The following is a 16,087-nucleotide window of genomic DNA, read 5'->3' as shown; positions in this document are numbered from 1 at the left end:
AAATTTACCCCCCACCTCTAAATTCACCCCCTCACCCTCACTTTTGTAAAACGCGTATTTCAAATACTAGAGACTTGTGCTTTGGCAATTACATGCATATTCATGTTATAATCATAATCTGAAAGTTTCATGAAGATCGTACGTCCACAAAAGAAGTTATTAAACAATTAAGTTCTCATAGTAAGCGCACACTGCAGCCCGTGCGTGTTTATGCGTGGGTGCTTGTGTATGTATGTGTTTGTGTATGTGTGTGTGTTTCTTGTGTAAGCTGAAAGACGCGAAAAATTATTGAAATAGCTAGCACTCCAAGGGTTCAGGGGATCTCGTAGTCGAGCAGTCTCGACTAGAGCTTTCTTACTTGTTTTAAATGTTTGTATTATAGCGCAGATATCGAGTTTACCTCGATGACTCTTCCCGTTATTCATTTATCGATTAAAAACCGTATTTTTGTTATAATTCACCCCCACCCTTATATGAACCTCCTCACCCTTATTTATATTTGTAAAAGGCTTATTTAAAATACTAGAGAATTGTGACTTGGCACATGCACGCATTTTAATATCGGAAAATATATTTTCCGATTTGCCACACCCCTAGTCGGCAGATCGGGAAAATTTTAACATTTTATAAATCGGAGATATATACGAGTATGTGTTCCAAATTTCAAGTCTCTAGCTTCTATAGCGCCGAAATAGACAGCGCCGAACAGACAAACAGACGGACATTGCACAAAACTAATTTACTAATTACTTTCGTGAATGAGTATAATAATTCATTTTCGTAAATGAGTATAATAATTCACTTTCGTGAATAAATATAAAAATCTGTTATTTCCGATACGCCGCACCCCAAGTGGGTGTAGAAGCATAATTTTTGCCAGTTCTTAGACCGAACCAAAGATAACGTAACTGTAAACTTCGGATGCCTGTGCTCGAATAATATGAAAATTGCAGGGTATTTTAATACCCTGAACCCATTTTCAATGGGAAATCCGGTTATAATGGTTTTGTTGAAATGTATGTAAGAGGCAGAAGGAGGCGTGGCAGACCCCACAGAGTATATATATTCTTGATCAGGGTGACGAGCTGAGTCGATTTGGCCCGGTCCGTCTGTCTGTCCGTATGTATCAACGCGTCGGTTTCCGAAGATATAAGAGCTAGAGACTTCAATTTTTTTTAAATGTCCGTGTGTGTGAGTTTGTGTGTCAATCCGAGTATGCATACCAAATTTTACCTTTGTAGCTCTTAAACTAATACGATTTCTGGCTTACCGCAAAATTCATTTTCATTTTCTACCCCTCTTGCGAGCAAATCGGGAACATTTATAAACTCTATAATTCAAGGGTTTACATGAGTATATGTTCCAAATTTCAAGTCTTTAGGACAGACGGGCGGCTGTACAGGCGGACAGCAAGATGGACATCTATTGCGATTGAGCTTCATACCCAATTCTAGGTATCAAAGCTAGCATCCTTGTTTCCCTGTTGAGTCTCAGGATATAATTAATACCGTTTTATCATAAATCGAATACTTATTAATATATATGTACATCTATTCATACCAGTGGCGTGTATGAAGTATGTATCCACGTCAAATAGAAATATACAACACGTGTAAGCAGCTGCTAATCGTACTGCACTTGGGTTTAATATCCTTTAAAGTATTCCAAAACTGCATATACATATATGTGTGTGTGTATGTGTGTATACTTATCTCTAATTCACATTTGGTGTGATTATGCTGAAGTAAAGGTAAATAAAGCATGACAATAATTTAAATGTTGCACGAACGCCGCCCGCACAGGGGGCCAAAAGGGGTTTGTTTACTAAAACAGCGCGATGATTTAATTGCCAGGCCCAGGCGAGTGACGAGTGGCGAGTAGCGAAGCAACAGCCACAACAAAATTACGAAAGGTACAGGTAGCGGCAGCTATACAGGTGCCAAGCAAACGTTAAAGCCAAAGCCAAAGCCAAAGCCGACGCGTGGTCACTCGCGTCCATTTCAAATTACATGGTGTGTATGTGTGGGTGTGCGTGTGCCTGTGAGTAAAAAAATTACCATAAATCTGGAGTATATACATATATACATACATATAATAAAAGTCGCCCTGGTGAACTTGAAGCTCAGTTCGTGTTGAGTTGACGAGGCGCGCGGTCGAGTCCCTACGCGCGCTGCTATTATTTTGAATAATTCGCTTAACGTTCGCTCGTTGGTTAGGCCTTTGGCTAATTCATTTGTGCGTGAGTGCTGTAGCCATGTGGCTGCACCGGTCTAAGCCAGCGACAGTTCAAGTGCTTATAGCTTCGCTTAGCCAGTTGAGGAGCTGTGTCTAGTCATGGTGCGTCGCGCCTCGAGCGTGCCCCATTTGAACAATAGCGGCGGCAGCAGCGCCGACAGCCTTAATAATGCACGCAGCAGAGCTGCGGCTGGGGCGGCTCCTACGGGGCGTGGCAGGCGCGGTAATCCCGCCAGCAAGACAACAACGCCGACGCAACGTCAAAGCTCCAGCAGCAGCAGTGGATCCCGTGTACCGCGCTCTCGCAGCCTGACCAACGGCATGCGGCGCCTAAGTCCGCAAAAGGGCGGCAGCAGCGGGGGAGGCGGAGGCGGAGGCGGAGGCGGGGACGGTGGCAGCACGGGCGGCAGCTCACGAAATACGCCGTACTTTCTGCGCTCCCGTGAAAATGAGTAAGTGTGCCGAAGTGTTTCTGAGTGTGTAAAGGTGTGCGACGCTTCCCACCGTAATCAATACCTTGAAAATGTATCGCAAATAACTACAGTAAAGATTGTCAATGTGTGACTAATATTAAAAATCGGTTCAAGCTCAAATGAACTGCCTCTTATTACACAGAAGTGAAATACTACTGTCAATCTCTAATTATTTTTAATGTCCATTAAAAAATGCTCAGCATTTTATTTATCTAAGTAGAACCACTCACCAGAGAACACATAGACCGGAGAACTACTGTAAAGCGTTTTGCGCACTTTTTTCGGGAGTGTGTGTGTGTGTGTGTGTGTGTGTGTGTGTGTGTGTATGTGTGTGTGTGTGTGTTTACAAATTTATTTCAAAATGTTTTTATACTCAATCTCGAAGTGAATGAGTAAATCGGTTTTGTGCAAGGTCCATTTGACTATCCGTCTGTCTGTCCGTATGACACCAAAACACTTCGCGATACTATTCAAGCAGGAGACTTGAAATTTTGAAAATATGCTCGTCAAACTTGCATGTATTTTGGTTCAACATAATTTTGAAATTGAATAATTTTTCAAAATTCAGCAGTTACTCAACTGTCCCATTTCAGGACTTTACTTCATAATACAATTAATTGACTTTGACGGCGAAATGGCTTGCATTCATGCATACAGACGGCAATGCGAACGCACGGATGGACAGCACAACGGCAAAATTCTTCATAAAAAGAATATAATCTTTCACTTTGAGAACGAATATGACATCTATATAACACGCCTTGTAGACAAAAATTAGACTTGAGTACATTCTTTCATTTAGGGCAATTTGATTTCTAGCCTTTATACATAAATAAATAATTTCTTAATATGCTATTCAATTGGCGCATTAGCTTCAAGCCGTCTATTTTTCGACATTTTTAACTTGGACTTTCTTGCTTGCAAATGCAGAAATTGAAAAACAATCATTAAAATATTTATGGAGTTACTATATCTAGCAAAGTAATTAGTTTTGCCTGGTTATATATTTGCATCAATCCATTTGCCTGCTGGACGTGCGAGTAATAAAACTACTTAATAACCTGACCAAAAGACCAGGTCGGGGCGTGAAGCGGGCGTGGGTTAGCAACCCTGATGAGGTACCATTAAAAATGGAAGGACATAAACAGGGTGGCATAGGCGTAATGACCACGCACAATAAATGGCAGGGACATACATACAGACAGACGGAAGGACATATAGACAGTCGAGACAGACTGACAAGCATTTTGAACATCGAGTTGCTCTCGATTGGTCATGTTTTATATTTAAACAATTAGGGGTCTTAAGTAAGGGAGTAGGAGCAGGCACGACATGAATCGATTTTGTAATCAAATCGACAAGTCGAGTCCTGCGAGTTCTGTTGTGTCCCGTCTGACCCGTTTCGAAAGCGAAAGTGACATATTTATGTTTGGATAGGAATTGTCGACTTATTGCTATAGTCACTCCCAACATCTTGCTTTATATATTTATAGTATATATTAGATAGTTTGGTTGTAGCAAAGTCAGTCATATTGAAGGTTAAGGACCTGACAGTTCTTTAGCTTCAGCTGGCTAACGCTTCGGCAATGGCCAGAATGTGTGCTAAAAGGTAATTTAACTGGTTTGTCTTAGATCATTTAAGGTATCTATACATAAACGAGACTCCATCAATATTTTTTGTTGTATCCGTTAAGTTCCTGACTATGGATTGTAATGAATATAATTATTTTCACACAACTCGCATTTATTCGAACTTCGAAGTAATTAATGAAAGCAGAGTGGGAAGTTAAGAGAAATATTTATCTGCCATTTACAGAAAGTCCATTTACCCACTAGCTCTGTACTAACACTCCAGAATATATAATACTCACATCTTCTTCTTTCTCACATCTCATCACATCAATAAAATGATCAATAATAATTATAATAATACGAATCCTCTAATCAAGACTGCTCGACTACTAAGGAGTCCCCTGAAGTATCCTTCTTTTCTGCACTCACAATAAACAAAACATGCACACACACATACATGCATGCGCTGCAGTGTGGGCTTACTGTAGAAGTTTAATTTGCAAAAGTGAAGTGAGTATATTGGTTTCATGCAATGTCCGCCTTGTGGTTCGCCTGTCTGTCCGTATGAATGTAATTGTTTCAACTTTAAACAAATTTTCCGATATATATATTATATATAAAGCATTTTCCGATATGCCAGAAATCATATTTGTCGACGAGCTAGAAAGGCTACGTAACACCTCGGTCCTCGGCCGACGATCGTGTAGCAAACAGCAAATGCTTATGTATATATCCTCCAGTTTAAGAGCCATAAGCTTCAAATTTAGATAGTTACTGATAACTTGCAATAGCGATGATCCAAAAATAATTGTTAGGCTCCTATGTGGCGTGGCATATATACATAGTTACATTACGCATGTTTATAGTTAGTTATATACTTAGCGGCAATATTGATATTAGCATCTTACATTGAATTGGTATATTTATATATATAATATATATAAAATTCTAGTGCCGTGGTGTTTGTTGCCAAACTCCTCCGAAACGGTTCGACCGATAGTCATGAAATTTTGTGTGCAGGTTGGGTAGGTCTGAGAATCGGCCAACATCTATTTTTCATGGCTCTAAGTTTAAAGTGTGAGGTATCATCCGTTTTCTTATACCCTGAGCCCATTGAAAATGGGAAATCGGGGTATAATGGTTTTGTGAAAATTATATAACAGTAGGCTTGATAACAGTGACAGTTTTCGGTCATGCTCTCATGTTAAACAATTATTCATGCATATTTTATTAATACGTGAATGAGCAATCGAATACAAATTACGTCCCTGTTTATCACCAAACAGTTTTTCAACTTGATTTATTTATGTTTGACTAACAGACAACAATACCACGAAAACGCAAGTGGGTTGATTTGAGTCGTCGCACACTCTAACCTAGAGGCATGCAAGATAGCATACAACAAAGATGAGATGAAGAAAGGCAACAAAGCAGTGCAAGTGCCCGTGTGAGCATGGCGCAGTTACGTGCATCATAATTGCAAGAGGCACGAGATGAGCGAAGCCAGGAAAACAATTAGAACGAAGAGAAGCACGCATATTCTTAGTCAACAGCCGTAGAGGAATTGGCCGACAACGTCAACAAGTACTTCGAGTATTTACATCACATTCATTTGTTCACCTAGCATTTCAGTATGAGCCTGATACATTGGATAAGGAATACCCGTAGTGCCATGCCGTTAAATTTAAAAATGAGCCGGTCGGGATGTGTTGCTCATCAGGAAAAGTAAAACTAGCAGAAATTGAAACACCGCCGGAACTATTGCACGATTTCCTTACATATACATACCAAATGGGGGCGTTTCAATTGGATATCGGGCCGTGAATGAGTACTCTGCAGTCGGCAACGCCGAACTGCAACGTTTTTACTTGTTACATTACCCATTCGCACCCATTGAGAAGGCATGAAAATAATTAAATTCATGCATTTTCCGATATGCCATTTTGCACGTAAGTTAATGTTATGATTCTATAAAGTCTGATGACTAAATATATGTCTACGCCCATTAGGGGCGTGGCAAAATGGACCTGAAGATATAGTAATTTTTTTAATTAATCAATGTTAGAGTCCTCAAATTTTGTATATATACTAGGGCTGAGTATCCAAGACCAAAAATCTTTGTCGGATATATGTCCGCCCACAAGGGCCGTGGCAGACCTCAAAAGTTTATTTCTCCTAAAGTAAATAGCCAGAAGCTTCAAATTTAGATAGTTAAGTTACTAGTAACATCCTCTATCGATGACCCAAAAATAATTTTTTCGCCTTCTTAGGGACGTGGCATATCGAAAAATACTCTGTAATTTGCTCGACTAGGAGATCCCCTGAATCTTGCAAACTTATAATATTGCAATCATTTTACGATTTCGTCATACACACATGCGCATGCGCGCTGTCTTCTAAATGAGCAGCTAGCAGCGACTGCGCTTAGGCTCCACTTTAGTGCGAGAGAATTCAATTGTTGAATAATTTCTCAAATATCAGAACGTGATAAGAACGTTCAATGGAGTGTATTTGCCTAATCATAAATCTCCCCTAATTGATGGGGACGTGGTCCAACATCTATAAAATTTTAAGTATCTAGCCTTATATATTCTAGGATCTCGGCGCTCATACTGACTGACGCACACGCCTGCCTCTACCTGTTACATAGATTTTCCGAAAAACCACTTCCCAGTTTCAAATATCCGATGGATTTGTAACAACGATCATTCTCTTTTTGACGAAAAGTCCTTTCCACAGTAGGTCTCAATTTCACTAATCTGTACAGTTTGAACGAGTATTATACATTCATTTGGGCCCAACTGCAACGCTCATACTCTGTACTGTTTGCACAAAAAGTAAAATGTAACGACCCCCGATTGGGCTAGTTAGCATGTAGAAAAATAGCTTGCAACTCTCGCTTTTATATCTAATATACACTATAGTGGAGCGTTCGTATGTACAACTGAGTAATCCGTTTGGGTGACTCGTATGTGGACTAATAACAATCTCGTGCAACGAAAAATGTAGGGAGCGAAATGTCAATTTTGATTATCTGTGCCACATTCCGTGTCCCTGTTGTTCCATGTATAATTATTATCTAATCCCTTGTGTTGGAGAAACCTACGAAAAATCCATATTAGCACATACGTTTATAGAGTATAGATGTATTTTAAACGAATGCATACATGGAAACTCATATGACAGGTTGGGCAGCTATCAGCGCAAACATTAATCAAAATGTATTAACATGCGCGCACTTCAATGATTATGACGCCTATAATTGGGCCAGATCACAGAGTGGGAGCTAATAGAGCATACGCTCCATAAACGAGCGTACATAGCTACATACATGGCTGATCCCATTAAATTAACAAACAGTTAATAATGTTAATTTGTCTTATGTGTGCAGCGCATGTGTTAATATTTTCTAATAAACACATATCTGTACTATGTTTATTATTTTTATTTATTTATTGTTATTTTTTTCTTTTGCTGCTAATCTAATTTGGTATTCCGTATTTCACTAAACAAACTCTCATCATACGAAGTGGTTCGATTTGTGTCTAAGCAAAATTAAAATGGAAAATATACGTATACGGACAGTATGTTTAGTAGAGGTCAAGTAAACAGACTTATTACAGTTATTCATCATCGGATCTAGTGCAGTCTATATTAAAACAAACCCAACTATTGTTTACACAAGCACTTAGTGCTAAAAGTAGGTGCCTAATTATAGGTATTCAGAGAGACGAGCTATTTAGCAGTGGTCGTTTGACATAATTAATATTGCCCTAATGGCCTCACTTTTTTTGAGTCTTTTCTCAGACTGAACTTATAATTTCATTAACTATTATTTTTATACTCTGAACCCATTGAAAATGGGAAATCGGGGTAGAATGGTTTTGTGAAAAGTATGTAACAGGCAGAACGAGGCGTGGCAGATCCCACAAAGTATAAAGTATAGTCGATATAGCCCTGTTCGTCTGTCCGTCCGGCCGTCCGTATGAGCAAATTGATCTCTGAAGTTATACGATCTAGAGAGCTGAAATTTGGCATACCTACTCGTGTATACAAGATTTATGATATTTTGAGGTGTCAACCCGAGTATATTTCAAAATTTCAAGTCTATAGCTTCAATAGTGGCTACAGTGAACTGATGACCGGACGGACAGCATGACGGAAATTGAGCCAGTAAACTAATTTTCGCGATAGTAATCTGGTATGAACTTATCCTTATAGGTGCTAGGATATATTATTCTTAAGAATGGATTCATAGTATGAACAAATTTTCAACAAATTTGTTTTACCTTCAGTTCTTAAAACATGAATTTAATTTAAGTAGTATACAAATAATATTCTATGACTTTACTTATACTCAAAAACTCTCTACAGTATTGATAACTTATATAAATTATATTTTTGTTTTAAGAACTTATCCGAGTCTAGATTTATCCGGTTTAGATTTAGTCAATGGCAAAAATATTTTAAGAAATGATTAACGATAATTTAAAACTTTATTCAAATCTACTTTTATTCGAAGGCCAAATATTTTTTGGTTCAAGACCCCGCATACTACACATCAAAATTATATATTTATTTATAAGTTTTTCCTTCAAGAAACTAAAGCCTCCATTAGAATGTTTGCGGCTTATTAAGTATTTAGAGTCAATTTCAAGTGGACATAGGTTGATTGAACTTTTCCAAGGGGTTTGTGTGAAGAGCCGACTGGGAGGTAAGACAAGTCCACTTTGGTTCGTGACTGTGAACGAAGTTTACTTCGTGGCGTTGGCCTCCTGTTAAAATATTTATCAAGTGCACACAAAACCAAGGCGTAGATTATGTCTGATTAATATATTTACTCACATGGCTAGTGGTTAATATCTTTTTCTTTTACCGAAATTCTGTCCTTAGCTGCATTAATATTTAATTAGTAATTTGCGTGAAAATATTAAATATGAAAAGACAAATGTCAAAGTCCAAGGGGAAGAGGGAGATTTGTTTATTACGAATACGCCTCGTTGTTGTCAGCTTTATAATTGACTAAATTAAACGGGTTTTTTTTAATGTCATCAACTTCTCTCAATTAATATTAACTTATATGTTAATGCTCGCATTTGCCAGAATTTCTGCACAGCTCCGAAATGTCATTGAAATGAAAAGTTGTATTAATCATAGTTGACCACGCGATTTCTCGTAATAGCCCGAATTTAATTAGCTGAGAGAAAAACCAAAAGTTCTGGGTCTATCGTTAGCCTCGGCTATAAATAGGACCTTCAATCAGCTGGGCGTCATCAAGTTCAAGGGAATTGGAACAGGCGATTTTGCATTGGCCACAACAAACAAACCTAAACCAAAACAAAAAATTATAATTCATTACAATAACGGAATTACGTGAGGTATTCCGCATAGACTCCACGTCCATTTAGTCAAGAACAATGGCTTCTAACGATTATAATATATTACACACTCAGCTGGCCTTGACAGACTGTGTTGGCTAATAGAATGATTGAATCAACCAATTAGATAACGAGGCTGGGAGAGCTCGAAACCATAGACGAAACTGGGGGTTTCACCTTTCATAGTCAATTAGTATTAAAATTTCCAATAAAAATCTATTAAAAAATCAATAATAATTCTATTTAAATAAGAATATCATTGCTATAGTTATCTAATGATTAATTGAAAGTAATGCATATTCCTTCATAGATACTTCAATTCGGAAGTTCATTATTGAACACTTTATAATTCAAATAGTCTTTATACCATTGTCTTTATGAATATAAGTCTTTAGGTACTCCCTCCCGAATGCAAATATAATCACATATGTACATATATCACATAGCCCTATCTTACACTGCCCCACAATCTCCGATTCACATATGTGAAAAGCGTATCAATACCATATAAAAGTATTTTAATTTAATTTCCCCACAAAATTTTAATAGTTGAGTTTTGGGTGTGCTTGTACAGAATTGGCAGTGCGGACACATTGGAAATTGTGGCCTCCAAGTCCACGGGCACAGGCACAGGCACGGGCACGGGCACAGGCAGCGAGGAGCCCTCAACGCCAGAGGACAATATCAACGTGGTGGTGCGTGTTCGGCCTTTAAACGACAAGGAGAAACGTGACAGGCACGGAGCCACATTAAAGTTTCCTGGCAATGGACAAGTCATCGTAGGTCCAAGACGGGTTAAGCTCTTAGAATAGAAAGTAACATAAGCCTGCCTTACACAGATCGAGGGCAACGACACGGGTGCCAAGCGTTCGCACAACCGCGACAGTGTGCGGGTATTCACGTACAACGTGGTATTTGAGCCAGGTGCCACACAGGAGGATATACTCGACTACTCGGGCATCAAGCGCATTATTGAGATGGGCATTGAGGGTTTCAGCTGTACGGCGTTTTGCTACGGACAAACAGGCTCAGGGAAGACGCATACCCTAACTGGGCCTCCAGATTTGGTAAATGAATGGATCAGTACAATTACATAAAATATTCGTTTCAATATCATTCTCCATGCAGTTTGTGGGCAAGCCCAATCTAAAGGATCCAAGGCATGGACTCATATTCCGGTCGTTTGTGTATCTCTTCCAATTGATTAAGAATCGCACGGATGTTAATTATGTTCTTAAGGCTTCGTTTATGGAGATTTACAATGAACGGGTGAGAATATAGCAAAACCACATGCTAAGGTTCATAATTGTAAAAAACCACTAACTGATAAAACTGTCACTATTCGTATTTGGTTTTACTCACATAAAACAACAAAAGTTGTCCTCAATATATTTCGATTTACATTTCATAAAATCCATTTGATTTCATGTTTATATTTTACTAGTTGTCCCGGCGAACTTCATACCGCCTAACAGTCTATATATATATATAACTCGATACCTGCAGGACCAATTTTCATGGTTTTTGATTTGTTGGATTTGTCTCCGCCTCGAATAGCAGAATATATCTTAACAAGTAAGAAAGCTATAGTCGAGACTGCTCGACTACGAGATCCCCTGAACCCTTGGAGCAATAGCTACTTCAATAATTTTTCGCGTCTTTCAGCTTACCCAAGAAACACGCACGCACGCACACAGAGGCATACACACACAAACGCATACACACACACACACTTACATAAACACATACACACACAAGTATAAACACGCATGGGCTGCAGTGTACGCTTACTATGAGAACTTAATTGTTTAATAACTTTTTTTGTGGACATACGATCTTCATGAAACTTTTAGATTATGATTATAACATGGATATGCATATTTGCCAAAGCACAAATCTCTAGTATTTTAAATACGCTTTTTACAAAAGTAATGGTGAGGGGGTGGATATATGGGTGGGGGGTAAATTTTAACAAAAACCGAAATTGTATAAATTGCATATAAGCATACATTAAAAATAGCAATAAAGGTGTAGAAGATATAATTTTAGAACTGGTTTTCGCTAAGGGTTTTGTTGAGCTATCGAGATTTTTCGAATAGCTTTAAATTATTAAACGATTGAATTTACTTAATGATTAGTTTATTAGCGATTATTAGAGTTTACAGAGTTTATGTGATAGACGCGAGCAAGCGACTAGGCTGACGTGCTGTCCGCTACTATGTTTGTAATAGTCAATCTCTGCATCTGCTCTAAACAAGAGTTAATTGCATACTAACTACAATGTACGCGAGCCGGCGGATTAAGCTGAGCCGGTGCGTGGGTGAAAGAGACAACGCAAAAGGGAGAGCGTGATCTCCGTTACAAATTCTCTTAAATGATAACATATTCTATGAACTGCCGCTCTTAATTCCAATGAAGCGATGATTGCTGAGCCCAACAGGTTTTATCGATTAAAAAGAGCGGGATGAGTTATCGATTTTTAATGATAAACTCGATACCCGCTCTGTCAATACGGACATATAAAAAAATTGAAGTCTCTAGCTCATATATCTTCGGAAATCGACGCGTTCATACATACGGACAGACGGACGGACAGATAGACGGACAAGACCAAATCGACTCAGCTCGTCACCCTGATCAAGAATATATTTACTTTGTGGGGTCTACCACGCCTCCTTCTGCCTGTTACATACATTTCAACAAAACCATTATACCCTGATTTCCCATTGAAAATGGGTTCAGGGTATAAAAAAAACTGAAAAATTTACGAATACTTGAAAAGTACGTTATTTTCTCTAAAAGTTCTTTAATTTCGGAGCTGTCAAATTTTTTTTTTATCAAAATCAGTAAGTGATGTCGTGTTACCTTTTAGCTGAACTAATTTAGGCCTCGATGAAAGTAATACAATAATACAAAACAATATTAATATATATAATTAATAATTGTCAGAATTTTCACGAATCATCAAGCAATATGCGTAATAATTTATCGAACTAACCTTCTTGGTAGTTTTTCCACTTGAAACAAATACAGTAAAAAGTGTATTTTAGAACCCCTAATAAGCTACTCTCTACTAAATTAAGAGTGATAATATTTTTTTATGTACCAAAATCAAACAGAATAAAGTATATATAAAGTTAAAATGAAAACAATGATATTGATCTTACCATTCAATGGATTAGTCATTTTGATACTAAAGTGATATCCATCGTCTCCTTGCCAAAACATCAGCGGGTATTGTAACGCGTCATATGAACGGTGCGTTTTATATATTTTTTGTAGTTGCCCAGTATTGCGTCGTGTAAGCACAATATAACGTGCTTCCAAGTTTTCACCAACAATCAGGATTATATGGATTATATCCGTGTTCTTCAATAAGTTCCGCCCCAAATGAAGTCATTTGGAAACAGACATTGTATTTTTGAGTGATTGCTGGAAAATACAATACTTGAGCCATTTCTTCTTGAACTCGAAGATTATTCCTCTGTTCATCTGTACGATAAGCTCGACGATTTCTCGTTTCTAATTTAGCCGTTTCATAGGCTGCCTCTCTTTGCACTTGTGTTCGAGAAGCACGAATTAAGGTCCTTCTTTGCTCAATACTAACGCGGCGCTCTTCTCGGGCGATTTCTCGTTCTTCGTCAGATAATTAACTCACGATATTCCGTTGCTTAATTGCATTACGGGTCCGCTGGGAAAGATTAGATCTTCTAGGACGCGGCACCCGCACAAAACCACATCAAACAATCGAGTCATAGATAATAGCGTATCAAGAAAAATCATAGACAACCTATGAAAAGATATTTACATATAATAAATTTTTTTACATGAGAGCATGACCGAAAACTGACACTGTTGTCAAGCCTACTGAGTCTCAATGACAATGCAAAGATAGCAATAAGGAAAATAACGCGTTTTCAAGTATTCGTCAATTTTGTAGTATTTTTAAGATATACTCTCCTAATCGGGGCGGAGACAAATCCAACAAATCAAAAACCATGAAAATTGGTCAAGCAGATCTCGAGTTATAAGTGTAAGATATAAATAATCAATATCCTAAATATACTAAATTTATTTAATAATTTTTATCACATTATTATAGAATTTGCATTAGATGCATGAGGACAATCTATACCATAATATAGTAGTAATTTGTATTTATATTGTATTTATTTAGTAATAGTAATTTGTATTTATAATTGCATTTATTTATTTTTATTATGTAAATTTTATTAAACTCGCCCCTGACCTACGGAATGTAGGGGAACTTAATTAAATATCCAATTAAAATTGGATTGCATAATAGTGATTGCTTTTCCGTTGGAGCCATCTGCAAATATCATTGGACTAGTTTAGTATGCATAGCATTGACCTCTATTTGATGGAGGTCAACACGTCATCCCCACATTTCCGTCACCTTCTCCTCTATCTGCAACTGGATTGGTCAAATTGTAGCTATGCTAGAAATGTACTTTTCATTTTAGATGATTTGTTAGTCTAGTGAGGCAATTGCGCAAAGAGAACTTTTACGTAACAGTTGATTTTGAAAATTGATTTGCATTTTTCATGAACAGGTAATCGATTTGCTTAATCCGGGAAGCGCACGTAAGCCTCTTGCCGTGCGCTGGTCCAAAAAATCTGGCGGTTTCTTTGTGGAGAACTTATTTACGGTGGACTGCGAGGAACTAGACGATTTACTGGCCGTGTTAGAAGAGGGTAGGTGAAGAAGAAAGAAAAAAATGAGTAGTTGAAGAAAATATTTACTTTACTTTAGGTATGAGAAATCGCTCTGTGGGCTCGCATGCGATGAATGATCATTCATCACGTTCTCATACGATACTAACGGTTCACATACTGTCGGACCAACAAACAGATGGTGGCGTCTTTCTCTCCAAGCATGGCAAAATTAACTTTGTAGATTTGGCTGGAAGCGAGCTGACGAAGAAGACGATGAGTGAGGGTAAGACGCTGGAGGAGGCGAACAATATCAACAAGAGTCTCATGGTGCTAGGCTACTGCATTTCGTCGCTGAGCGATAATAAAAAACGTACCGGACACATTCCGTACCGGGATAGTCAGCTAACAAAGCTGCTGGCCGACAGTCTAGCTGGGAATGGGGTTACACTGATGATTGCCTGCGTCTCGCCGGCACATTATAATCACGCTGAGACGCTTAATACACTGCGCTATGCATCACGAGCGAAGCGTATACGGACAAAACCGGTCATCATGATGGATCCGCGAGAGGCTCTCATTCTTAGTCTCAAACGAGACATCCATGCACTGCAGATGGAAAATGAGCATCTGAAAGCGGCGCTGAATCTGCATCATCAGGCGGCTGAGCCGATGGACAATCTCTTGGAGCTACAACTGGAACGCGTTCACACTGGAGATGTTGGCATTCCTGTACCAAAGATGGACTTAGAGCGTTTGCCAGAGCTCGATGGCAGCGAACTGGCAGAGCTTGTGAAGCTGTATATGGCAGAGAATGAATCTCTGCGACAGGAAAATAACCATTTGTTCACAGTGCGCGAGACCATATTAAGGGATCAAGAGATTGTATGCCGGGAAAATGAGCGTTTGCTCAAGAAATTGGAGGAAGTGAACAAGTAAGTAAGAACGAAACTCGAACCATTGATTGAGGGCACAACACTCTGGCTCATTGTCGTCTCCTTTCTGACTCGTTATAGGTTGAAACTGAGCGAGGACAATGAGCCATGTGTCGAGCCAGCACCGGGGGCAGGGGCTGGGGCATAATTGGCTATATACGTTACAAATTGAACAATATTTAATAGACAAATCATGTTTTCAAAAAACGAATTTAGAGTGTGACTAGTGATCTAAGCAAATAAAATTCAAGTTCTGTTTTTGTTCCATAATTAGTGTCTGTGTGCGTTCACCTTTGATACCAGCAAGACCAGCCATTTCGCCCACCACGGGTAAGGAAACACCCGGCGCCGAAATCTGGACAAATCCGGAATCAGCTATTCCAGCTGCCATCCTACCATTGGAGCAACGAATGTCGGAGAATGCCGATAAGCGCACACATACGGCGCAGAAGCGCATAGATGATGAGCGTATAGCACGAAATATACTACTGATGGCAAATGCTTTTAGAAAGTCCAATGGTCAGCTCGCGCTTAACAAGGAGCTGCAAGCAGTCAATAACAATAACATTAAAGAGCTTTCGCAACCAGACTTAATGCCAGAGTAAGTAAAATATGCAAATTAGAATACACAATTTACATATTAAATGTTATTATTATTTAGCATGCTTACGTAGCAATTCAATTGAGGTACCTCACTACATAGAAATATGCTATATTTATATTTTTTGAACAATTAATACAAATGTTAACATGCAATTTCAAATAAAACTGATACAAAACAAAAATACCAAAGCGTTTTTTACTTTTCAACAATATGGCA

General features: G+C 38.5%; 1 protein-coding gene and 1 long non-coding RNA gene across 4 annotated transcripts; one reads left to right on the top strand and one right to left on the bottom strand.

Annotated features, from left to right (window-relative positions):
• The first annotated feature begins 2,334 nt into the window (after positions 1-2,334).
• Klp54D (Kinesin-like protein at 54D) lies at positions 2,335-16,055 on the top strand. Of its 3 annotated transcripts, none has more exons than XM_018013444.2 (8): positions 2,335-2,687; positions 10,233-10,437; positions 10,498-10,725; positions 10,787-10,927; positions 14,233-14,374; positions 14,433-15,267; positions 15,542-15,868; positions 15,929-16,055. In XM_018013444.2, the coding sequence occupies exons 1-8, from the start codon at positions 2,335-2,337 to the stop codon at positions 15,939-15,941; spliced, it is 2,244 nt and encodes a 747-aa protein (XP_017868933.1). In that variant the 3' UTR covers positions 15,942-16,055. The 3 variants fall into 3 exon arrangements, with proteins under 3 accessions (XP_017868933.1, XP_017868934.1, XP_089327570.1); XM_089471444.1 differs by lacking the exon at positions 2,335-2,687 and adding an exon at positions 5,220-6,229 and having other exon boundaries at positions 15,929-16,054; XM_018013445.2 differs by lacking the exons at positions 15,542-15,868; positions 15,929-16,055 and adding an exon at positions 15,349-15,490.
• Positions 14,146-14,583, bottom strand: LOC149268874 (uncharacterized). The gene is made up of 2 exons (XR_016270542.1): positions 14,503-14,583; positions 14,146-14,355 (listed from the first exon to the last, which is right to left on the bottom strand). It is a non-coding gene; the product is annotated as an uncharacterized LOC149268874 (long non-coding RNA).
• Positions 16,056-16,087: the final 32 nt, after the last annotated feature.

This window comes from Drosophila arizonae, chromosome 5, assembly GCF_054131065.1.
Source record: "Drosophila arizonae isolate 15081-1271.41 chromosome 5, UAZ_ARI_1.0, whole genome shotgun sequence".
Taxonomy (NCBI): Eukaryota; Metazoa; Arthropoda; class Insecta; order Diptera; family Drosophilidae; genus Drosophila; species Drosophila arizonae.
This window is presented reverse-complemented; position numbering and strand designations above follow the sequence as displayed.